A 25,625-nucleotide genomic window follows, 5' to 3' on the forward strand; every position below is an offset into this window, starting at 1 on the left:
AAAGGTAGATTTTTTCCCAGGATCTAGAGTTTCTATCTCTTTATGAAGGTCTGGGAAAAACAATTAGCCTGGCGCTGAGGTTGTGACCAGGAACAAGGCTGCAGGAATCTCTTGTCTAGCTTTTTTTGCTTTGACAGGGATCATCTTCTTATTTTGTGGCCAGCTAATATATATTTATATATGTATATATTTATTTCTTTTAAGTCTGGTCACAGTATGCATCACAAGCTCTACATAAACAGAAACAAGCTGGCGAGTGTGACTCATGTTGCTTGTTCCTGATGCTGAGCATAATCTACTTCCTCAGAAACAGATAGCTTGAGCAACAGGCACTCGTCACGGGCAGAAGAAGCCGCGTCACGGGCCTCTGTGTCATAAACGAGTGTCATAGAATCTGCAGATGATGAACGAAAAAGTGCCTCAGCAGTCTGATTCTCATCCGCGAGATCCTTCTGCGATCTCCACGATCCAAGCCGCCGCGCCGCCTCAATGGACTCGCGAGCCAAATCGCAGGGATCGCGAGCCTGGCCATCATCAGAAAATAATATAGCTGAGCGGGAGGGCAGCACTCTAATAGGAAGTGCTTCACAGTGTTCACAGGCAGCCCTCTCGAGAGCTGCCTGTGCATGCTGTGCTCCTAAACTATACACACACAACTGATGCGTGTCCCCGCCCGTGAGATATACAGGGCAGGGGTACACATACTTAGTGTATTGTTCACTCACCATATGTAAAGCTTTGTCACAGACAAACAACACCAAATAAGACAGAGAGTTTCACAGAGATCGCTTGCTGAAGATCGAAAGCTGGAGTGTGTGTGTGTGCCGGCATCACTTTTATGCATCCGTCACGTTACGTCATGACACACCACCAATCAGGATTGGAATAGTTTCATTGAAACTTCAGAGGCGCGCTAAGGGAGCGTCCCCAAAGAGTCGTTTTTAACGACGCAGTGTTGAGTTCACTCAAAAGGGAACTAACCTAATACAGAACATAACAGAGCATACATGTTACATTTAAATGTTTATTTGCTATTTCTATTTCTAAGTTCATTTTACATGTCATTAGTGTATTTTCCATATCAGTGTAATGTGAATAATATTATTTTTTCATTGGCTAAAGTAAGGTGAAGACAGAAAATATGCAATTCAGTAAGCAACACCCACAACATGGCCGGTTGTGGAGGGAGCTGGAGCTGTTATATAAGAAAGAACAAGAGGATTAGCTGTCTGTTAAGGGTTTAGAATGGGGTTCTTACACACATGGCTACTGTTCACATTAGTGAGAGCAGCTGACCCCCCATGTAAGTTATGGGAGACTTCTGACATTCCTCAGCTTAGAAAAGATGGGGATGTGACAATTGGGGGCATCTTTTCCTTCCACAACAGCTGGGAGGAAATTATGCCCACATTCACATCAAAACCAGAGCGGCCCAAATGCAAGAGGTGAGTGGATAAGGACACATTTTGACAGATGTTAAAAAAGTACAATGATTTTGCTTTTGTTTTATGTTGGTTTCCTTATCACTGTCGCCGACTGATGTACTGCTATGTAACGGAGTGGACAAATGCATTTTATGATTTCTACCATTACTTTTACATGGTGACAAACGTACTTTTCTATGTGAGTTCTGTGATCAATCCCATCCTTTACAACCTGGTCTCGTCTAAATACCGGCAAATGTTTTTTTTCCACTGTCACTTACTTTTGCCATATATACTCTAAAAGCCAGAGGACTAACAAGAGCAAAAGCAGCTTACAACTATCACAGCACCTTCGTTCATCTCTGGTCACACCCCGTACCAGCCAACAGACTCTTTATCCCATAGTGGTCATGGAGACTATGTACTGATGTTAATTCTGTCTGGACTTTTAGACTTGTTGACTACAAATTGCTGTTTTGTTCCATCAGTGTTGAGGGACAGTGTTGAAATTATTTTGCATAATATCAGAACAAAGGGCGTGCAGAATTGTCAAGATTTTGACGAACGTTTTGACTTTCTGAATATGGAACATTATGCACTATACTGTCAGTGTGCTCTAAAAGTGCAAAAGTGCTGTTTCAACTGAATGTGTGCATAGCTTACTGCAGAAATACGGCATGTTTTCATGGCACAAGAGGACAGCACTATTTTGTTATACTGCTTGTAAATAAAGAACATGAGTCCTTTCAAAAAAAAAAAAGTACAATGAATTAATGCAGTGTGCTTGTATAGGTGTGCCTGTAATATCTGCTTGTATAGGTATTTATATACTTATACATGTCTTAACCTTGTGCATTTTCATTGTCATTTATTTAAATATTTGATTTATTTTCTTTCTGTAGTTTGAGCCTCAGAGAATTTCAAAATGCACAGACAATGGTATTTGCCATTGAAGAAATCAACAACAGAGCTGATATTCTTCCTGGTGTGAGTTTGGGTTACAAAATATATGATTCATGTGGCTCAATACAAATGGCTCTCAGAGCTTCTCTGTCATTAGTAAATGGCGAACATGCCTCTCTGTTGTCCTGTCAAAGACCTAACACAGTCCAAGCTATCATTGCAGAAACCTCCTCTACTCCAACTATTGCCATCTCTTCCACTGTCGGACCTCTGCATTTACCTGTGGTATGTTGCTGTATTTTCCTTATGACTGTTTAAAGCTTTAACAAATCAGTGATTTATGTAATAATGTAAAAAAAAATCCTACTACTAAATCACACATTCTATTTTGTTTTAAAAAAAAAACCCTGCAGATTAGTCATTTTGCAACATGCGCCTGCCTTAGTGACAGAAAGAAACACTCCTCCTTCTTCAGGACTATTCCTAGTGATTATTACCAGAGCCGAGCACTGGCCAAACTGATCAAGTATTTTGGCTGGACATGGGTGGGCGCTCTTTGCAGTGATAATGACTATGGAAACAATGGCATGAACACATTTATCAAAGCAGCCACAGAATTGGGAGTCTGTGTGGAATTTTCAGAATCATTCTTCAGGACTGATACCAAGGAGGAAATTTTGAGGATCGTGGACATTGTGAAGAAATCAAGCTCTAAAGTGATTGTTGCCTTTGTATCCTACTCGGATATGGAAGTTCTTCTAGGGGAAATATCTCAGCAGAATATTACTGGTCTACAGTGGATTGGTAGTGAATCATGGATCTCTGATATGAACATTGCTACTGGTAAATGGCAACACATTCTTAGAGGGTCCATGGGCTTTGCCATCCCAAAAGCTGAAATAAGAGGCCTAAGGGAATTTTTGACTAAACTTAGCCCATCTTCCAGTACAGATCTGTATAAAGAGTTGTGGGAAACAGTATTCCATTGTAAACTTCCCTCACAACAAACTGATGGAAGCAGAAGCATGTGCACAGGCAATGAAAGTTTGGACAATGTGCAGAACCAGTACACAGATGTTACAGAATTACAAATTGCCAATAATGTTTACAAGGCTGTGTATGCTGTCGCTCATGCTCTAAACATCATAATCAGTTGTTCAAAATTAGACACAAACCAACGCAAATGCCTGCAGAAAGTCAACAATACATGGCAGGTAGCACGAGTTGCATGGAAACGGTCATGTTAATTGCACTCATTTATTCACTCATTTATTTTTGTTGCTTTTACAGGTACTTAATGCCTTGAAGGAAGTGAGCTTCTACACTGAAACCGGTGAAAAGGTGTCCTTTGATAAAAATGGAGATCCGGCAGCAAGATATGATCTCTTGAACTGGCAGCAGGGGAAGGATGGAACAACAGAGTTTGTTAAAGTGGGTTTCTATGATGCCTCTTTACAACCAGGATTTCAGCTTTCATTTAACAACATCAGCATAGTGTGGGCCAAAAATCAACACCAGGTACTTTTTGTGAGCAGGCCTAGAGACTTGAAGTACACCTTTAATTGCTGTAAACAAGACAAAAGATTTGTGGTGGTACAAATTGTCATGTTTTACAGGTTCCTGTATCTGTGTGCAGTGAGAGCTGTCCAATGGGCACAAGGAAGGCTGTGAAAAAAGGAAAACCTGTCTGCTGTTATGATTGTATTCAGTGTGCAGATGGTGAAATAAGTAATGAGACAGGTATGGGACAATATTACAAATACACAACAACAAGCAGAAGTGTACAATCTAAAATATGTTTTATATTCAAACTTTTTCTCAGATTCAGTGATGTGTCTCAATTGCCCTGCTGAATTTTGGTCGAACAAATGGAAAGATACATGTGTCCCAAAACTTGTGGAATTCTTATCATTTGAAGATGTGATGGGAATTATTCTAATAGTGTTTTCTTTACTGGGTGTTTGCTTTACATTAGGTATTGCTGTAGTTTTCTCTGTACACAAGGACACCCCAATAGTAAAAGCCAATAACTCAGAGCTGAGCTTCCTGCTGCTCTTCTCATTGACTCTGTGTTTCCTTTGTTCACTTACTTTCATTGGTCGGCCCACTGAGTGGTCCTGTATGTTGCGTCACACAGCGTTTGGGATCACTTTTGTTCTCTGTATCTCCTGTGTTCTGGGGAAAACAATTGTTGTGTTAATGGCCTTCAGGGCTACACTTCCAGGAAGTAATGTTATGAGATGTTTCGGACCCTTGCAGCAAAGACTCAGTGTCATTACCTTCACTCTATTACAGATTGTAATTTGTGTGCTTTGGTTAACAATATCCCCTCCTTTTCCATATATGAACATGCATTATTACCAAGAGAAAATAATTCTTGAATGCAATTTAGGTTCAGATTTTGGTTTTTGGGCTGTACTGGGTTATATTGGCATACTGGCTGTCTTGTGCTTCATCCTGGCTTTTCTGGCTCGCAAATTGCCAGATAACTTCAATGAAGCCAAATTCATCACATTCAGTATGATCATATTCTGTGCTGTTTGGCTTACGTTTATCCCAGCTTATGTCAGTTCACCTGGAAAATTTACTGTAGCTGTGGAAATATTTGCTATTTTAGCTTCAAGTTTTGGATTACTGTTTTGCATATTTGCTCCAAAATGTTACATTATTTTACTCAAGCCAGAGCAAAACACAAAGAAACACATGATGATAAATCATAAAATAAATAAATAAAATTCATAAACATGGTAATGATTATGTAAATTTGAATGATGCAAATTTATCTAAAAAAACGTTTTTTTTTATGAATTATGATTGTAATCTCTACATTTCTTAAATTATTTATTATTCATTCAGAATATTAAATATTGAACTGAATAAACATTGGAATACATATTAAAAATGCTTAACTAAATAAATTATGAATAATTGTGAATGTTAGCTTCTTCACCACTTACAAATGTTGCCTTATCAAACCAATCATCTAAAAGTGTTTATTTTTTTTTTATTTAATACTGATATGACACCAACTTTCAAATGGCCAATATTATGAAGTCATGTACTAATGATTAAAGTTGTGTTCAAGTTGTACCATTCAACAAATAATGTTAAACATTTTAGAGAGTAATTTACTCCAATATAGTTTATATTCAATATAGTGAAAATAATTTCTAATTTATACAGTATAAATAGATTTAATAATATATAAAATATGCTTTGAGAATGCTTTAAAATTAATAAAGTTTCATGTCTTCCCTGAAAAAGGTTTGTGTTCTATGAAATTTCTTTGCATACCATAAAGAAATATTGTATTAATGTCTCTAAAAACTAAATTATTATATAGTATCCAAAGAAAAGTATGTATATGATGTAAAAATCCAAATTATATGATGTATGACAGTTATACATCCTCTGTTAAGGGTGTAAACAAAAGGTTTGGTCTATAAAAAGGGTGAATGTGTTTGGTCACAGAATATTTGAAAGGATCCGGTCCACAATGTTGATTCTAGAGCTACTACTGCTCAAGTCAGTGTTGATCAGTGCAGAACAGACAGTTTGTAAGCGACAGGGTAAAACACAGCTGCCTGAGTTCATCAAAGAGGGAGCCCTAAAAATTGGAGGCATCTTCACATTTTACACAGGGTATGCTGGGGTGATTCCGAAATTTAACCGATTACCTCCTCAACCAAAGTGCAATGAGTAAGTATGTTTTCAATGCAAATTGTTATCATAGTGTAATTTCTGGAATTACATAATGTATTGTTTTATATTTTGCAGAAGTGGTAGTTACTTGTCAGTCCTATTTTTCTTTGTTTTATCTGTTTAGTATCAATTACAGGGAATTCAAATTTGCATGGACTATGATCTTCGCAATAGAAGAAATAAATAAAAACCGAAATTTACTCCCAAACCACACTCTGGGATATGAAATCTTTAATGCCTGTGGATTCTCTAATATTCTTCAGTCTGCACTTTCACTGTCCAATGGACAAGATGATGTCACAGACAAAATTAACTGCACCAAGGCCGATACTGTGCAGGCTATAATAGGTCATTCGGGATCCACTCCAACAATTGGCTTTGCCAGAATAACTGGCCGATTCCAAATACCTGTGGTAAGATTACACATGAAATTTACTATTTATATATCTTATATATGTTTTATATTTTTTATTTATTATAAGCCAAAATCTGAAAATATATTAGACAGATGAATAAGCTTGTTTCATTTGCGTTCATTTGGATTTGTAATCATTATGTTCACAACTAGTTATAATTACTTAAATAAGCTGATTGTTTTTGCCTTATGTTAATATACAGTTAGCTAACTGCATGATTATATGTACTTGGACACAGTCACCTCTGTTAACAGATCACTCTAACTTGTAATGTACATACATGCATTTTCTGTAAAGCTGCTTTGAAATGATATGTTTGTGAAAAGCATTATATGAATTGAATAACAAATGAAGAGTTCAGATGCAAAAGCCTCTAAATGCCATTTGAAATTTTCATCTTTAATGATGATTTTTATCAAACTTGTATATTTAAGTTCAGTAATTTCACTTAAATAACAATTAATAGGTAATTATCATTGCCATTTAAGTGAAATTACTGAACTTAAATATACAAGTTTGATAAAAATCATCATTAAAGAAGAAAATGATCAGTTGACACACAGAAAAAAAAGTTGAGGCACTGATAAATGAAATTCACCCATTTTCATGCTGTGTCAAATTTGTAATTGTGTTCACACAGATTAGTCATTTTGCTTCCTGTGCTTGCCTGAGCAACAGAAAAGAGTTTCCTTCTTTCTTCAGAACTATTCCAAGTGATTACCACCAGAGCCGAGCTCTGGCCCAGCTTGTGAAACATTTTGGCTGGACATGGGTGGGAGCCTTAAGCAATGACAATGATTATGGTAAAACTGGCATTGCCACATTTATTAAGGCTGCTGAAGAAGAGGGAGTCTGTATTGAATATTCAGAGGCTTTTGAAAGCACAGGATCAAAAACTTCTTTAACAAATATAGTAGACATTATCAGAACCTCCACATCTAAAATAATAATGGCTTTCATGTCGCACAGAGAGATCAAGATACTGGTGGATGAGCTACACAGGCAAAATATTACAGGACTACAGTGGATCGGAAGTGATGCCTGGATCACAGATGACTCTCTTGTAGCTAGCCAAGGCCACAATTTGCTGATTGGATCTATAGGTTTTACTGGACGCAATGTTCAAATACCTGGACTTGGCCCTTTTCTACAGGATGTCAACCCCTCCCAATTTCCCAAAAGCATGTTTCTCAAAGAATTCTGGGAAAATGTTTTTCAGTGCTCATTAAGCCCAAATACAATTCTACGGGCATGCAATGGCTCAGAAAACTTGAAATATGTCAAACATTATTTTACTGATGTGTCTGATCTGAGATTTATCAATAATGTCTACACTGCTGTGTATGCTATTGCTCATGCACTGCACAATCTACTGTCATGTAAGCAGCAAGAACTCCCATTTGATCATGCAACCTGTGCACAGCCAACAACAATACAACCCCGGCAGGTGAACTACTTCTAAACTGTTGAAATCTTAAAACCAAACTATAAATATATGTAAAAATCCAATTAAATTAAATGATTTAAACAAAAGATGAATGAACAATTTACTATTATAACTAAGTATTTTTTTATCACTGAAGTCACCATATATGATGTTACTATAGTGCAGTTTTAAAATCACATGCTTTACAATTTTACGTTTCCATGCTGCTAAAAGCAGGTTATTCTGAATCCAAAATGAGATTACTGCAAATTAAAAATAATAATAAGAGCAACAACAACAAAAAAAATTCTATCATTACAGGTTTTACATTATCTGCAAACTGTCAATTTCAGCATGAATAGGGGAGAAACACTGTTTTTTGATAGTGAAGGGAACTCCCCTGCAAGGTATGAACTGGTAAATTTACAAAAGGTCACAAAAGGCACCATGGATGTAGCCACAATTGGCTACTATGATGCAACTCTGCCTCGTGGGCAACAGTTTACTGTGAACAATGTCAACATCATCTGGGGAGGAGGCCTAAAGACTGTAAGATTCTCTTTTCAAATAAACACTCCAATCATAACTAAATACACAAGTGCACATGAGATACAGTGATGCATCGTATAGGCTCAGATCCACAAGACAAACATGTGTAAACATGTGCAAACATGTCACATGGCATATTATTTTTCTATTGTTGTTCAAGTTATTTTTCCCTAATGTTTGGCAGGTGCCTGTCTCTGTGTGCAGTGAGAGCTGTCCCCTAGGCACTAGGAAAGCTGTGCAGCAAGGAAGACCCATCTGTTGTTTTGACTGTATTCAATGCCCTCCAGGAGAGATTAGCAACAAAACAGGTAATGTTTGTTTAATTGCTATTTTAACACTTGCAGTTCATCAAAAGAGGATCAAATGGAAACGTTTTACAATTATTTTAATCTAAATGATATACCCTGCCATAAAAACGTTATTTAAAACACTAACAAGTCTATTTTTAAAAGAGTAGATTATGATCAGATATAGACCATTTTGAAAGATGTAAACAACACTGGTCCAGAAACACTACCTGTTTCAGTTTGTAACTGTTTTCTTTATTTCACATGTAAAGAAAACATATTAAAGATGTTTAACCTTTTGATTCAGTTTTATATGTTCTGTTGTATTTTATCCCAGCTTTTATGTAGTGTTAAAAAACTGAAACAGGAAGTGCTTCTGGACCAGTGTTGTATACATCTTGCAAAATGGTCTATAGGCTACGAGATACTTCATTGAAATCGCAGGCTCATTACTATTGCACTTCCATTTTCATCCACACCAGATGCAACTGACTGTGTGAAGTGCCCTTTTGGATACTGGTCCAATAGCAGAGGTGATGAGTGTATCATAAAGACAGTGGAATTCCTGTCATTCACCGATATCATGGGTATCATTTTAATGATGTTTGGGATTCTTGGGGCATTTCTAACTATGTTCATATTTTTAGTTTTCTCTCACCACAGAGACACACCAATAATAAAAGCCAACAACTCAGAGCTGAGCTTCTTGCTGCTCTTCTCATTGATTCTGTGTTTCCTCTGTTCACTTACTTTCATTGGTCGGCCCACTGAGTGGTCCTGTATGTTGCGTCACACAGCATTTGGCATCACTTTCGTCCTCTGTATCTCTTGTGTTCTGGGGAAAACAATAGTGGTGTTAATGGCCTTCAGGGCAACACTTCCAGGAAGTAATGTTATGAAATGGTTTGGGCCTCTTCAACAAAGAATCAGTGTTGTTAGCTTTACTCTTGTACAGGTCCTTATTTGCATCCTTTGGTTAATATTATCCCCACCTTTCCCATATATGAACATGAACTACTACAGAGAAAAGATCATCCTAGAATGCAGATTAGGCTCAGCTGTTGGTTTCTGTGCTGTTCTGGGATACATTGGCCTACTGGCTGTCTTGTGTTTCATTTTGGCTTTTCTAGCCCGGAAGCTCCCTGATAACTTCAATGAAGCCAAGTTCATCACATTCAGTATGCTCATTTTCTGTTCTGTCTGGATTGCATTTATCCCAGCTTACCTAAGCACACCTGGAAAGTTAACAGTAGCTGTGGAGGTATTTGCCATTTTAGCTTCCAGTTATAGTTTACTGATCTGCATTTTCATTCCAAAATGTTATATCATCCTGTTAAGACCAGATGCAAACACAAAAAAACATTTACTGGGAAAAATGCCACATTAAACTGATCATAAAGAACAGAACATAGCCTAATAGCTACAGATGTTATAAAAAGAATGTGACATAAACATAACACATTTAACTTATTTACAAGAATTGATGAATATATGAAAAGGACAAAACTGCAAAGGTCACATCAGACTGCATCAAATGCATCAGTGAAGACCTGAACCCTTTCAGTCATTCAAGTGAATGCCACAGATATGATCTCCCTCTAGTGTAAAAAAGGTGTAGGACTACTAATGTAAGACTTAATGAACTCTCTTTATTTTCTCTCTTGTATTTATCATACTGAAAGACTATGCATGTATCTGATCTTTATGGGTGAATATGAGAATAGTATGAGTAGTGTTGTTATTATTATCATTACTAATAAAAACTTGCAATCAATGATTACACACTGCCACTGTAAATGTTTTAACAGGTAACAACAGCATATCAGCTTCACCTCCTGCATGCCTCCACTTGAAGACCTAAAGTACATAGTACACATTTAGTGAGGGAAGAATAATTGCATATGACTCTGGTGTACTCGCAACTAACTACAACACAATTTTGTTCATCATATCGATGTTATCATGATACAGTGATTCTGAAATAGTCGACTCTATTAATTGCCAGACAATTTTATCTACAATTTATCTTGATGTAGACCTATGTGTAACAGAAGAGGCAAAAAAGTGTTTTTTTTACAGCATTTGTATTTATTCAAGACATTGTGATATCGGTTTCGAAAACTGACTACTGTGATGAACCTGAATTGCTAAGTGGACAGTGCCAGAAAACATAACATTTCTGGACTTCTGGAAATAAAAGAAATACATAAACTAGATAAAAAAGTTTGTTGGCAAACTTTAAGTTTAGCCAGAAAGTTTGAAAGGCAATACAGTCCACCAAAAAGATAGATAGATAGATAGATAGATAGATAGATAGATAGATAGATAGATAGATAGATAGATAGATTAGTTTGAAATAGAGATTAGTTATAAAGATAGATAGATAGATACATACATACATACATACATACATACATACTAGGGGTGGAGCCGAATACGGTATTCGGAAAGGCACAAATAATGTCTTTTTTACGAATACAAATACTTAAAAAAATATTTGTATTCGGGAACAAGAAATAGCCTACTTTAAATCAAAAAGCTGCGTTCCTCACGAGACCGCAGTGCGCGAGTTGAGTGAGTGACGTTCAGGAAGAGGTGACTGACACAGGCTGCTCCACACAGCAACAGAGAGGGCTCGGCTGAGCGAAAAAAAAAAATTAACTGCATCACTATTTTTGTTGAATAGATGTTTGTACCTTAACTGGGTTCCGGAGGCAGTTTATAACTTTGGGGAAGCGGAGTTTGATCAGGAGTATATTTCATTATTGATGTCTGCAGACGGGTGCTCTCATGTTCGCTCTGTTATGTAGCTCTGTTAGCTCGGTAACGGTAATTATTTGTTTCTTATATGGCTTGGTTGAATTCTAATGTAGAATGTGGTCTGTTATTATAACAGGCCGCTGCTTATAAGTATAACACACCGTTGCCATGAAAAACAGAGCGTTGCCATGGATTCTAATCGTAGAGACAGAACGGACTGGTTTTTTTTAGCGGAAGCAATACAATCGTTTTTTTTTTTTTCTTTTTCCAATTTTTTACATAGTATAAACACTTAAGAATAAAAAAAAAAGAATAAAAAAAAAAAAAAAAGAAAATCAGACGATACAATCGTTTTTTAAATCAATAAACTCCTTTTTATATCCATATTTTGAGTCAAATTATTGATTTATTTGGTAGGTAGCCATGTAATAAGCGGGGTAATGTAGAGCGAGACGGTTGTTATAGCGAATACAAACCCTTCGGGCTTCGCGTCAGGCTCATAATCAACCTCCTCGCTATCTGTTCAGCGTCCTCCACCGTGGTGTTGGGTTTCATAATGTTCACAATTGTATTTTATTAGTTGTTCGTTTAACCATGGTTTATGAGGTAATGGCAATTTTCTTTTCAATGACTTTTCTTGTTACATGTTCATTGCTGGATTTATAGAAAAACATCAACCAATATTGCATATCCATAATTATTATAATGGATATAATTAAAGAATCCATACACTATAAAGTAAATTAAAGATTTCTATGCCTATTTTGAATTTTACTCGAATACAAAAATACTTTCCCCCCCTGAACAAATACAAATACAGATACAAATACCGGCTGCTTTGCACACCCCTAATATATACATACATATGTGGCCATCAGGAGTGAATTAACTCTATAAAGACTATCAACTAAATATCTCCCCCAATCAGATTATAGCAGTAAATAGTCAGCTCTCAATCTAATCTCCCGCAAGCCACCCTAATTAAAGGACGCAGATGGAAGCTGGTGTATCAAAAATATACATTTATTTTACAATAGTTCAATAGTATAAACAATTTAAAACAACAACCATGTAGTACCTCATGAAACTAAAATATTTGAGAGACCCAGCCTTCTTCTTGACCACTACGATGGGAGAGGAGAAAGGGCTACAACTCACCCACACTACCCGTTGCTCTACCAAGTTTTGGATATGAGCCTTCACAAGATCATACTGGGAGGGAGGAAGTCACCTGTAACGTTGGTGAATAGGTGCATTATCTAGCAAGGGAATCTCTTTCTCTATCAGGTTTGTACATCCTAAATCCCCATCACTCTGGCTAAAAACCACACTGTACTTCTCAAACAAGGCCTTGGAATCTTCCTGTTCTGCCTCTTCTAAGTTGGGCCATGGTATATTTGCCAGACAATGAACAGTGTGGTTCACTACTTCAGCTGACTGAATGAATACTGCAGGGCTCTCACAACTTTGTTGTGGCAGAGCCAAAAAATCCCTGCCAAAAATCACAGGTTCACTGCGGGGACACACACTAACCATTTAAAGTCTACCTAAAAATGTATGGGGTCTTAACCACCTGTCCTTGGTACCTATGTTAACAAAGGGTACATACTGTAGACAGTTCCCTCCCCAATTGTTACCAGGGTACATGGAATCTAGGTCTGCAGGTAGTTGCCAGTCACCTATCCCTGGGGGTTCTAAAAATGTGGGGGTTCAAAGCATTCTTCAGCACACAAGGTAACACTACAGCTGGTGGGGAATGAAATGATGCAGTGCCATGTTGACTAAACAGCTCTTGGTAACAACTTTGCAGAATATTCATTCCCAACAAATCGGGAACATTACGTTTTCTTGTCTGTGTCTGTACATCAGGGGGATCTTGAACAACCAAAATACCCATTCGAGCCAAAGTTCTACCAAGAACTTCTACATCCAACTCTAGATATCCTTTATACAGGATTTCCAGTTAATTTGCATCTTTCCACTGTAGCCAGCCACATTACTGCAAAATACCCTAAACCTGAGGTTGAAAATGCTCTGAAAAAAATTCCTCTGTAATAGTGGACACCATTGAACCTGTATTAACAAGGCATGGCACCACTATACCTGCCATTACAACCTTAATTACTGGACACTAGCCAATGAGCATAGAATGTGAAGGTACAGTCGACTTTAAAATGGAGCCACCTTCTAGAGCCTGGCTCTGAGCACTAGATTAAGCTAGTTTGCCTAGGGTTAGTTTGCCTATGGCCATATATGTACTTATATTTTAAATAGCATGACATATATCTATACATATATTTGACTTATCTGAGAACACAATATATGCCTGCAACACATATGAACATGTGTCCAAACATGTGAAGAAAATATTTGAGTTCATCCATATATTTTACCCTATATCTGCATATATTACAGTATAGTATTTGTTTCTCACATCTATGGACAACATTAAGTATAAATATATGTGACCTATATATTTGTTTCCCACATATTTAATAAATGTATGTAAACTACATGCCTGTGATACTGATCCATTTTTAAAGCTGTGGCATATGGTTATACTTTGTGGATTTATTTGTCAAAAATGACAAAGAAAACACTGCATTATTGTCACAGTCTGCGTCTGCACCATCCTGTCTTGTCATCAGCACTACACTTCCCAGGATCCTCTTGTCTCCCCTCCTGAACTCACTCCCTCATCAGCCACCTGTTCCTCGTCTTATTCATCAGTTTCACCTGTCTTCACTTCGTTATGTTTGATTCCTGTCTGTATTTAGGTTGCCTGTGTTCATTCAGTCTTTGTCGGCCAATGTTGAATGTTACTTGGTGTTACCCTGTCCTCCTGCCTGTAATTCTGAATTAAATCAGTATCTTCGTGAGAATTCGGACTCCTCCTGTTCCTTCTGCCTGCCCTCCTGTTCTTCTGCGTGCACCACCCCGTGACAGATTGACCAACCCAAAATAGTAAGTGAGGATGAAGATCTCTCTGGACCATCTAAATACAGTTGATCACCTCATTCATTGTTTCCAAGATGGCAGTTCCATTGAAGAATATGTCACCCGCTTCCTGGAGCTTTCCGTTGGGGTAAGCTGGACAGACGAGGTCCTGAAATCCGTATTTTGGGGCGGTCTCGACGATCATCTCTATCAGCGAGCTCCAACGGCGGCTGTTCCTGGATCGTTCTCCCAGTACCTGGACCATGTGCTGTGGTTGACCTGGACCATGTGTTGTGGTTGGCTCAACCACCATCTCCAGCCATGATCACCTGCCCTGTCGAGCCTGAGCTCTCTTCATCGCTGGTTCCGTCCAGCCCCGTCCAGCCAGCGCCAGAGACCGTCCAGCCAGCGCCAGAGACCGTCCAGCCAGCGCCAGAGACCGTCCAGCCTGCACTAGAGACCAGGATCCCACACAGCCTCCTTCTCCCGCCTCCTCCCATCAGTCATCCGTCAGCTCTTCCGTTTGCCTGCTCCCCTGACCCTGCCTGGCCGCTGGATCCTCAGTTTTCGCCTCCCACCTCCTCCACCTGGACACTTTCTCGGCCCCTTGTCCCATCTGCTCCCCCGTGGCTCTTACCTCCCTCAGCTCCTCCATGGCCCCTCAGTCCACCAGCTCGGCCAGGCTCCTTCGACCCTCCGGATTCCCTTCGCTCCCTTGTCATCCTCCCTTCACCTTTGGACTTCCTTCCTATGGCTCTGCCCCGTCATGTCACCCCCCCCCCGGTTCTGTCGGACTCCTCACTCCCTCCAGTCACCCGTCAGCCCTCACTCCCTCTGGCCTCACCGTGTCCCTCTGTGCCCCTGTCATCACTTCGGTCACCTGAGCCTACGGTGTCACCATGGTCCCTCGGTCCCTCTTCAGCACCCGATGTCGTCTGTCCCTCAGCTTCTCCCTGGTCTCCTCTCCCATCTGCTTCGCCCCTGTCAGTCGGCCCCCTGGTGTCGTCAGCACCATTTCCATCGGCTCCGCCAGGGGTCCTCCCTCCATCTGCTCCGCCCTGGCCACGCCCTCAACCTGCTCCGCCCTGGCCACGCCCTCAACCTGCTCCGCCCTGGCCACGCCCTCAACCTGCTCCGCCCTGGCCACGCCCTGCTCAGCCCTCAGATCGCCCCCCCCTCCTTCCTCTGTTCTGCAGCGTGAGGTCACGCCTCCCGGGAGGGGGGGGTTCTGTCACAGTCTGCGTCTGCACCATCCTGTCTTGTCATCAGCACTACACTTCCCAGGATCCTCTTGTCTCCCCTCCTGAACTCACTCCCTCATCAGCCACCTGTTCCTCGTCTTATTCATCAGTTTCACCTGTCTTCACTTCGTTATGTTTGATTCCTGTCTGTATTTAGGTTGCCTGTGTTCATTCAGTCTTTGTCGGTCAATGTTGAATGTTACTCGGTGTTACCCTGTCCTCCTGCCTGTAATTCTGAATTAAATCAGTATCTTCGTGAGAATTCGGACTCCTCCTGTTCCTTCTGCCTGTTCTTCTGCGTGCACCACCCCGTGACAATTATTGTATTAAACATACTATATTTGGTATTCACACAGTACAAAATCTCCAACTATAAGCATTTAATTACAAGGTATTCAGATATATGAAATGTAAATATTGGTGTTAGAGGTATTCAGACATTAAGTATCATCTTTTAAAACTATTCAGACAAGTACATACAACATTTCTATTATTAACAGTTGATTACATGGCATCTGATTACATGACATTTTGACAAGTACATAAAATATTCCTACAAAAGGACTAGTTCACTTTTAAAAAAAACTTTTGCTGATAATGGGCTCTATGCATGGCCGTATTTCCGGTGAAAGTTTAAGGATGCTCGATAACTTCCACCGATCATAGAGTCCAATGCAATTACATTGAATTTTATACTCCATGGTTCTACTAAAGAAACGTTAGTCACAAAAACAGACAAAACAGACACCCCTCGTTGTGTAAATGCTTTTTTTTATTTAAATTTATTAAATAAACGTATGAAAACGTATGAAAATTTCAGGAGGAGAGTAAATTTTGAAGACTCTGCCATAATCCTTTTTTCCTCGGTTTTCCTCCGCTTTAATCTCCTCAACCGGAAACTGACGAGCATCCTTGCATCAAATGCGGAACTTATACGTGCATACAGCCCATTTACTCACCCCCATGTCTTCCAAGATGTCCATATCTTTCTTCAGTCGAAAAGAAATGAAGGTTTTTGATGAAAACATTTTAGAATTTGTGCTTATAAAATTCAAACTTTGTTGTTTATTTATTAAATGACTGATGGTTTCGCTAGATAAGACCCTTATTTATCGTCTGGTGTCGTTAAAAGCCCTTTGAAGCTGCACTGAAACTCCACTCTCATTTGGACCTTGAACCATTTGGTTCCCATTGAAGTCCTTTATATGGAGAAAATCCCGAAATGTTTTCATCAAAAACCTTAATTTCTTTTCGACTGAAGAAAGAAACACACGGACATCTTGGATGACATGGAGTGAGTAAATTATCAGCAAAAGTTTTTTTTCAAAACTGAACTACTCAATTAACTATTGTAAAGACTCTGTTCGGGTCTGATCAAGGGGGAATTTGCATATCATAATTAATAATTGATAATTAATAATTATTCATACAGATTTGGATCAGACCGGTCTCACATGTTACTAAATCTCCCATTTAGGGAGGCTTATTAATTTTACCCATATGCATACATGTGCCTCCCCGCAATTAATCACAAATTAATTGTTATTAATTGCAAGGACCACGTTTTACAAGACAGGCAAAATCAATTAGCTCAATTAAGTTATAGAGTTCATGAAAAGTAATTCTGTGGCCACAAGAATTAGTTTTCCTGCTCTATAAACAAATACCCTTTTAGGTATTTTTAGTTATAACTCGTAGCGTTTTGATCGACATTTCATTGACTGGTATTATGAGCAGACAATAAATCAGTCAAAAATGAGCATAATTGTATTTAATAAAGTAACTACTTCGAACTCCTTGCTTGGCCCGTTCGGGCCGCGTGCATGGTTGGTCGCTTGCGCGTGGCTCCTTTGTTCCGTGGGGAGTCACGTGGCGTTCGTTGGCACTCGGCGCGAGTGTTGAGAGGCTTAAAGTCTTTGAGGTGACGTTACCTAAGGAAATAGTTCGGCAAAGTCCACTTCCTTTCCTGGGAGGCGAACTTAGTAGCAAACTTAAAGAAGAGACGAACTTTAGAAAAAAATATCCATGGTCGGATCAGATTCCCGTGAGGTTTACATGCTGAAGGAGCGCTGGAAAGTTCAGAAGAGAGTTGGCGGAGCCGCGCTCCCACATTTATCACCTTGAAGAAATCCATCCCCTTCCTGTTGGCTAGAGCCAATCAGGGGAATGGACGTTGCACGCGGGAACTCTCGGTTTATTGTCCTTTGCTCAAGGAGGCTAATAGTAAAACAGTTTGATCTGCATTGACGGTAAAACATATTAAAAATACACTTTACTTTACATCTCTATGCATATTTGAGTGTTTCATTCAATAAGCATTCTGGTGGTATCAAGGAACATTATGTTACATTAAAGGAATATACACTTATGTTACACTTATGCATAAAGAAGGTATTTCTAATTTCTATTTACGCTGTGGCCAAATAAAGTTATTTCACTGTGACATGGGGGAAAACACACATACATAAAACCATTGAAAATATTTTGTTAAATGTCTTTAAACACAAAAGGAATGCCTTTCTCTTTGTTCAGAGATACATTCTGCCACATTCCAGAGGTGTCATAAAAGTCTTGTAACTCGATGCCACTGGGGTAAGTGGCTGAGTGTGTGTATGTTTAAGTTGGAGGGGGGGGGGAGGGGGTTTCGCCATTAATTACTGCCCGGTCATGGTAATTGACAAGAAGTTCTCTCTCTATGTGATAGGCTACATTATGGAGGTCAAGGTAGTCATCTTGCTCAAGTGTAACTTTCTCATGTCTACCTCCAAGTGCAATGACCTCTTTACACCTTATTGCACTCTGGGTGTGTGTAGGACCGACTAAGTCTTCGAAGGCCAAAATGCATTCAGAGGATGCATTTGACAGTGTTTTCTTGGCATATGAGGGTAGACCCTTCTGTAACTGAAATGTTTTGGCAATCTGCAAATGGACCCCTTGTGTGCTAACTCTTGATCATTTTGAGCAGGCTGTGATTATATGACTCAAATGTGAAAGCTGAATGAGCCCATAAAGGACCCCAGTTTCACACACTTTGTGCAAGGTGAAGAGATAGATGGACATTATAGGACACGTTTTGTATACCATAGCGATCCCCCATTTCCATCACAAATGTCTTACCCATGATATCTGCTTCCTGAATTTGTTGCAAGGTGACACTTGCACTTGACACTTGAGTACACTTGACACTGGAGTCCAGTGTATTAGATAGCGCTCTGGTAAGATCCTTTTAAGCACTGGGATACTATAGTAGAAAAGCCACATTTACCACTCATGCACCTTCCAATAGTTTCTCTCTTGCAGTGATCTAGGCACTCTGGAAACACAGGAGGGTGGTTCAATAAGGTGAAGTTTTTGATCGTTCACTTGGATACTCCTTCCTACATACCATGGGTTTTCATGATTGTCTTCTAACCCACATACAAGTCATAGCTCTTGCAACACCAAGAAGACGGGCGTGCATATAGTCATGTACACAACCTTGTATTAGGTCAACTGATGGGATCAATGACAAAATAGACGGTCCTTTCACAGTAGTGCGCTTTTCTATAGCCTCTCGAGCAAAATCTAGGGTGCTACCATGATTTCTGCTTTCAGCATCAGACTCAAAATTATAGACCCGTACATGACCTCGCCCCTTCTCAACCACTGTACCTTTCTGTAAACAGTATGAACATCCAAACTCTCCATTGAATTGCTTAAAATTTTGAATCATCGGTCTTGCAACAGAATCACATACTGCAACCAAGGGAAATACTTTGGACCGGGCATGAATACCATTTACACTGATCCACTCAAACCCATGAGAAAGCAATTGATTGCATTCTTTCACAAATGGTGATAAGTATGTATTACAGTTTGGCTTTTATGAACCAAACTATCAGGCTGACAACATGACTTGTTTTGCTCTCAAATCAGTTGGCAATTCATTGACTGTATAGAGCAGTGGCCAAATACTGTAAGAAGATTTCTTAAACACAGGTACACCATCACAGCTAAAGGTTAGTGTGAGATTGACGTGATGCACAGATTGGCCTTCAACATTTCTGTTAACCCTCTTGTAAAGCTCACCAGCAGTGAAATCTGTAGTGGGCTAGAGTGAGCACCACTGTTAGGCCTAGTCAACTGGCTGAAGAGTTCCTCTTGTTCCATCATATTATATACAATAAAGAAGTGCCCCTTTTTCATGTGATCTGCTACACTAGTCAAGTCAAGTCAAGTCACATTTATTTATATAGCGCTTTTCACAATACAGATTGTATCAAAGCAGCTTCACAGTGATAACATGAAAGTAGTACAACACAGATCAACAACATTGCTAAACACTAAATAATCCCAACTGAGCAAGCCAAAAGCAAGGCGACAGTGGCAAGGAATCAAAACTCCATCAGATTGGATGGAGAAAAAACCTTGGGAGAACCCAGGCTCAGTCGGGGGCCAGTTCTCCTCTGGCTTACATTCATATTGTTTACATATAAATATTAAAATAAAAATATTGTTTATGTATAAAACGGCGCCATAACATATCGCAGGCGTTGAGTCGTCTCTTCACAGGCGTTGGTCCTCTCATCACAGGCGTTGGGGCATCCAAAATCCCCGTGAGAGGCTGGATACAAAACTGGACGTCCCGAGATAACAGCAGAAAGGCAGATGGGAAATAATTAGCATAGCTGATGTTCATAATGATTTCCATTATACGGGAGTCGGTGTTAGAAAGCCCCTATCTCACAAACTCTCCATAACCTGAACTCTCCGCAACCCAACCATACGCGCCGACCTGTTTGTCTAAAAGGCTGTCGAGCCCCACTGGTGCGTTAAGCAGTTTCAGTGGCAAATGGTTCCGTATGGCATAACAGAGGACTAAAAGGTAAGCTGCTTGACTAAAGAGATGCGTCTTTAATCTAGTTTTAAACTGTGTCAGTGAGTCAGAGCCTCGGACCGTATCGGGAAGGCTATTCCAGAGTTTTGGAGCTAAATGCGAGAACGCCCTCCCTCCTTTAGTGGACTTAGATATCCTAGGAATGACCAGAAACCTTGAACTTAGTGATCTTAAAGGAGAACTCCGGCGAACAATGAACCTTTGGTCTAATAAAACATTGGTACATAGTCAACCGTTCTCTGAGATTTGTTTTCATGATAATCGAATGTAAAGAGTTTTATCTCTAAAAACTGTTTAGCGTATAATGCTAGTAATGGGGGCATTGACTAAGTAAAAAGAAATCGCTAGTTTATACCACTAACAAGGCTCAAAATAGCCCCACACTAACGCAGTAACATAATTAGGCTCCATACATACAAAACGAAGCATTGAGAACTTTGTAAGTGTACAGACCGTTTAATAAGAAGATAATTTATGAAGACAGTTCACTTCGCGTATACAGACAGGAGCCATCTTAAAAATTCTCGATAAGTCAAACCAAGAACGTCGTGCTAAGTGATCTGAACTCTATTCGCTTCGTTTTGCATGCATGGAGCCTCATTATGTTACTGTTACTGTGTGAGTGTGGGGCTATTTTGAGCCTTGTTAGTGGTATAAACTAGCGATTTCTTTTTACTTACTCAATGCCCCCATTGCATTATACGCTAAACAGTTTTTAGAGATAAAACTCTTTACATTCGATTATCATGAAAACAAAACTCAGAGAACGATTGACTAGGTACCGATGTTTTATTAGACCAAAGGTTCATTGTTCGCCGGAGTTCTCCTTTAAGGAACGCGGTGGATTGTAGGGCGAAAGAAGGTCCGTTAAGTACATAGGAGCTAAACCATTTAGGGCTTTATAGGTTAGTAGTAGTATTTTGTAGTTGATATGGAACTTAATAGGTAACCAGTGTAGAGATGATAAAATCGGTGTTATAGGATCATATTTTCTTGACCTAGTAAGAACTCTAGCAGCTGCATTTTGTACTAACTGTAGCTTGTTTATTGAGGATGCAGGACAACCAGCTAATAAAGCATTACAGTAATCTAGTCTCGAGGTCATGAATGTGTGAACTAATTTTTCTGCATCAGAAATAGATAGCATGTTGCGTAGCTTAGCAATGTTTCTAAGGTGGAAAAAGGCTGTTTTTGTAACATATGAAATATGATTTTCGAAAGACAGGTTGCGGACTAGTATAACACCCAGGTCTTTTACTGTAGTGGAAAAAGTAACAGGACATCCATCTATATTAAAGTTGTATTGTAAGAGGTTTTGTGAGTAGTTTTTTGGACCAATAAGTAATACCTCCGTTTTATCTGAATTTAATAGCAGGAAATTACGCGTCATCCAGCGTTTTATATCTTTGAGACACTCTGTCATTTTAGATGAGTTAGTGTTTTCATCTGGTCGTGATGAAATATATAATTGAGTGTCGTCAGCGTAACAGTGGAAATTAATTCCATGTTTTCTTATAATATTACCAAGTGGCAGCATATATATTGAGAATAGCAGAGGGCCTAAAACCGATCCTTGCGGTACTCCATAGTCTACAGACGTTATCTTAGATTTTTTCCCATTTAAACAGACAAAATGATAACGGTCCGATAAGTACGATTTAAACCAGCTTAAAGGAGAACTCCGGCGAACAATGAACCTTTGGTCACATCGGTACCTAGTCAATCGTTCTCTGAGTTTTGTTTTCATGATAATCGAATGTAAAGAGTTTTATCTCTAAAAACTGTTTCACGAGTTCACATGTACATGAAATCAAATATAATTTTAATGCGTATTTGGCTTGCTGTTCGGGGGAGGGCTCCGAGCCCGGAATTTTTGCCCGAACCCAGAGTTCTCCCCCTATACTGGGGTAGACCCAGCCCAGAGTGAGGTGATGGGGTGGTGGAGGGATGCTGAGAGACTTGTCGTGAGACATGAGGTGAGAGAAGCTTTATTTATACCGGCTTCCTTTGAGTTGATTGGTTGATTACCTGAACATGCTCCTCCCGAACTTTGTTTACATAAAACTTCATTTCACGAGTTCACATGTACATGAAATCAAATATAATTTTAATGCGTATTTGGCTTGCTGTTCGGGGGAGGGCTCCGAGCCCGGAATTTTTGCCCGAACCCAGAGTTCTCCCCAAAAAGCAAGGTATGGGACAGCGAGCGTAAAAATATTCCCCCCAAAAAGTGAAGGGCATGAGAAGGTAATTACCAAAGAACGAGCTTGACCGTTCGACCATTGAGGGCTCTCGCGACGTCCGACGGGAACTTGGATGCTCACAGCATCGGACGGATAAGCCCCGCCAGCAGTTGAACTGACAGCTCGATGACGCCAGATTTAGACGAGCGGGATATTGGAACGAGTTAAGCCGTTCAACCGGGAGGGCTCTCGCGGCATCCGACGGGAACTTAAGTGCACACAGCGTCGGAAGGGTAAGCCTCGCCAGTTGAACGGGGGCGCCCGCTGTACTCGGTCGGGAGGGCTCGACCGGCGCTTCGAAGGGTGCTGGGGCACGGGAATAGACCTCTCGCGGCCCAACGAACGGGGAGCCCTTGCGGCGACACGAGCGCGGCCGTCCAACGATGATGAAAGTAGGCAGGCTCTCACTGCGATTCGGACGGGAGGGCTCGACCAGCGGCTCGGAAGGGGGACGAGCCCGACCCACGAGCGGGGAGCCGTCACTTCGTACGAACGGGGGAGCCTGCAATTTTAAAATGTTACGCCGTAATTTGGATATGCTTACGACGCGGGCGTGGAATACGGTGATGGTGTCGATGAACGGAGCGCAACAGGTGATGGAAATTAATTAATTAATTAATTAGTAAGGGTTTGGTGAGCGTTTCGGATGTGGAAGCGGCTGGATCTAATGTAAGTATTGAAAGCTTCAGATGACCAACGGCCGAGGGTTTGGATTTGTTGTTGGGAAAGACCTTTTTGTGCGGCTGTGGTTGCTGCGCCGATGCGAAAAGAATGGCTTGAAAATTGGTTTGCAGAGATGCCGGATTTGATGAGGACTGCTTTGAGATGTTTTTGGAACCAGAATCTCGTGGCTGGATGATTGGAGTCGTCTGTGAAGAGTGGATCGAGAGGGGATTTTAGCGTGGAACGTTTATACTGAAGGTAATTTAGCAGGGAATGGAACGGTTGAATGGGAGTCGGCAGATTGAAAATATATACAAAATGACCTTTTTTAGCTCGATCTGTTTTGCTTTGTTTGATGAAGAAAGATATAGTTTCGTTATCCACGATCTGCAAATCTGAGATGGTAGGGTGAATGTTTGGATTGAAATTGGAAGTGATTGTCAATTCTGAGCAACGGAGAAAGCCGAAGAAAGCCAAAATAAACATAGCTTCTAGTGTGCGCGCTGTGTTGGTGGAGTGGTATCCTAGACGGAGTGATGTAATGCATTTGGCGAGTATATCAATTGTAATGGGTTGTCTGGTATCCGGGCGAGTGGGGTGAGTTCTTTGAATTCCTTTAATGAGAAGGGACGTTTGGGAGTTATTGATAGCGGGGGCGGGCTTACCATAAGTTAGTTTGTGAAAGAATTGAATGCCGCTTAAATAGCTTTTTATGGATCCGGCTTGGAGACCTTTAACTTGGTTGAGGTGAGATATGAAAGAAGTAACGGTTAGAAGAGAAAAATCAGGAAACGGTAAGTTATGCGAGAGGTGAAATAATTTGAAAGATTTCCACGCGGTGTAGTATGATTGGAGAGTTCTGGGAGAAACTGCTTGCAGGATAGAATCGATGGACGTGACCAGAAGGGATTTCAATGGATGGTTTATGGGAAGATTAGTTGAGAATAAGGAGGTACTGGGGTTGGAACGGGGTCCGCTTCTGGTGCCAGCATCCTGAATCTCTGAAAATAGAAACGGGAGAGAGAGTCAGCGATTTGGTTGAGAACACCTGGGACGTGTTTTGCATTAATGATGAACTGATCGCAGGCGGAGATCCAGATGAGGCGTCTGAGGAGTGGCATTATTGCAGGTGAGCGAGAACGACCTTTATTGATGCATTGAACGGTTGCTTCATTGTCGCAATGAATTTGAATGCTTTTAGATGACCATTCTTTCCCCCATAGGGAAGCTGCGACGACAATCGGGTAGAGCTCAAAAAGGGCCGAGGAGGCTGAGGACTCGGGAGTGTCTAGCAGCTGGGGGGGCCATGGAGATGCAAACCAGCGACCCTGGTAATAACCTCCGAAACCGACTGAGGGAGCTGCGTCTGTAAACAACTTGATGTCGAGGGGGAGAGAGATAAAATCGTCGTAAAAAAAAGTTAGACCGTTCCACTGATTAAGGAAAGTGATCCATAATTTTAGCTCCTTTTTGCACTCGCAAGAAAGGTTGACTTGGTCTTCCAGCGCGTGGACTGATGACGAGAGTGCGAGGAGATGCGTGATAAACGGGCGGCCTTGCGGGATGATACGCATTGCATAGTTTAAGTGACCAAGCAGCGAGAGGAGTTCGCGTTTGGAACATTTTGAGCGGTCCGTAAAATTGGCGGCGATTAAAATGATTCGATCTATTTTTTTCTTTGGCAGTGAAGCCTGGAAATTAACGGAATCCAGATTGATGCCCAGAAATTCTATGGATGTGGTTGGCCCTGTTGTTTTTTCCTGAGCTAACGGAATCCCTAGCTCGGCGAAGACTTTTTGCACCCTGACGAGGTGAGCCGCGGGGATGGCGTCGTGAGGTGAAATGATTAAGAAATCATCGAGCAGATGGAGGAGGTGAGGAATTGCGTAATTATTGGAAAGGATCCAACATATGGCTTCTGATAGGGTGTCAAAGATTTTGGGGCTGCTTTTGCAACCGAAAGTTAGGCGTACCGAAAAATAAAATTTTCCCCGCCAGTTCACGCCGAATAAATGCCACGAATCTGGATGGATAGGCATTACTTTGAAAGCAGAAGTGATATCTACTTTCGCCATCCACGCGCCGCGACCTGCTATTTTGATCATGGTTATAGCTTGATCAACGTCGTGATATTTAATTGAGAACTCTTCGAGGGGAATGAGACTGTTGATGCTTGGATATGGAGAGTTGTGAGGAGC

The 25,625-nt window shown here is 40.4% G+C and overlaps 2 protein-coding genes and 1 pseudogene across 4 annotated transcripts; 2 read left to right on the forward strand and 1 right to left on the reverse strand.

Annotated features, from left to right (window-relative positions):
* Window positions 1-2,326: 2,326 nt before the first annotated feature.
* Window positions 2,327-5,200, forward strand: LOC120460141 (extracellular calcium-sensing receptor-like). Of its 3 annotated transcripts, none has more exons than XM_039647789.2 (5): window positions 2,327-2,612; window positions 2,741-3,523; window positions 3,618-3,845; window positions 3,944-4,067; window positions 4,150-5,200. In XM_039647789.2, exons 1-5 carry the CDS (start codon window positions 2,361-2,363, stop codon window positions 5,058-5,060), a joined length of 2,298 nt encoding a protein of 765 aa, XP_039503723.2. In that variant the 5' UTR covers window positions 2,327-2,360; the 3' UTR covers window positions 5,061-5,200. The 3 variants fall into 3 exon arrangements, with proteins under 3 accessions (XP_039503723.2, XP_088991550.1, XP_088991551.1); XM_089135424.1 differs by having other exon boundaries at window positions 2,741-3,550; window positions 4,150-5,198; XM_089135425.1 differs by having other exon boundaries at window positions 2,334-2,612; window positions 2,741-3,541.
* Window positions 5,201-6,153: 953 nt separating this feature from the next.
* Window positions 6,154-10,480, forward strand: LOC120460140 (extracellular calcium-sensing receptor-like). Its single transcript, XM_039647787.2, has 5 exons — window positions 6,154-6,442; window positions 7,086-7,892; window positions 8,193-8,420; window positions 8,605-8,728; window positions 9,190-10,480. Exons 1-5 carry the CDS (start codon window positions 6,188-6,190, stop codon window positions 10,092-10,094), a joined length of 2,319 nt encoding a protein of 772 aa, XP_039503721.2. The 5' UTR covers window positions 6,154-6,187; the 3' UTR covers window positions 10,095-10,480.
* Window positions 10,481-18,261: 7,781 nt separating this feature from the next.
* On the reverse strand, window positions 18,262-24,419 carry LOC148977362 (uncharacterized; annotated as a pseudogene).
* Window positions 24,420-25,625: the final 1,206 nt, after the last annotated feature.

Source organism: Pimephales promelas, chromosome 10 (assembly GCF_988280905.1).
Source record: "Pimephales promelas chromosome 10, fPimPro1.hap1.1, whole genome shotgun sequence".
Classification (NCBI taxonomy): Eukaryota; Metazoa; Chordata; class Actinopteri; order Cypriniformes; family Leuciscidae; genus Pimephales; species Pimephales promelas.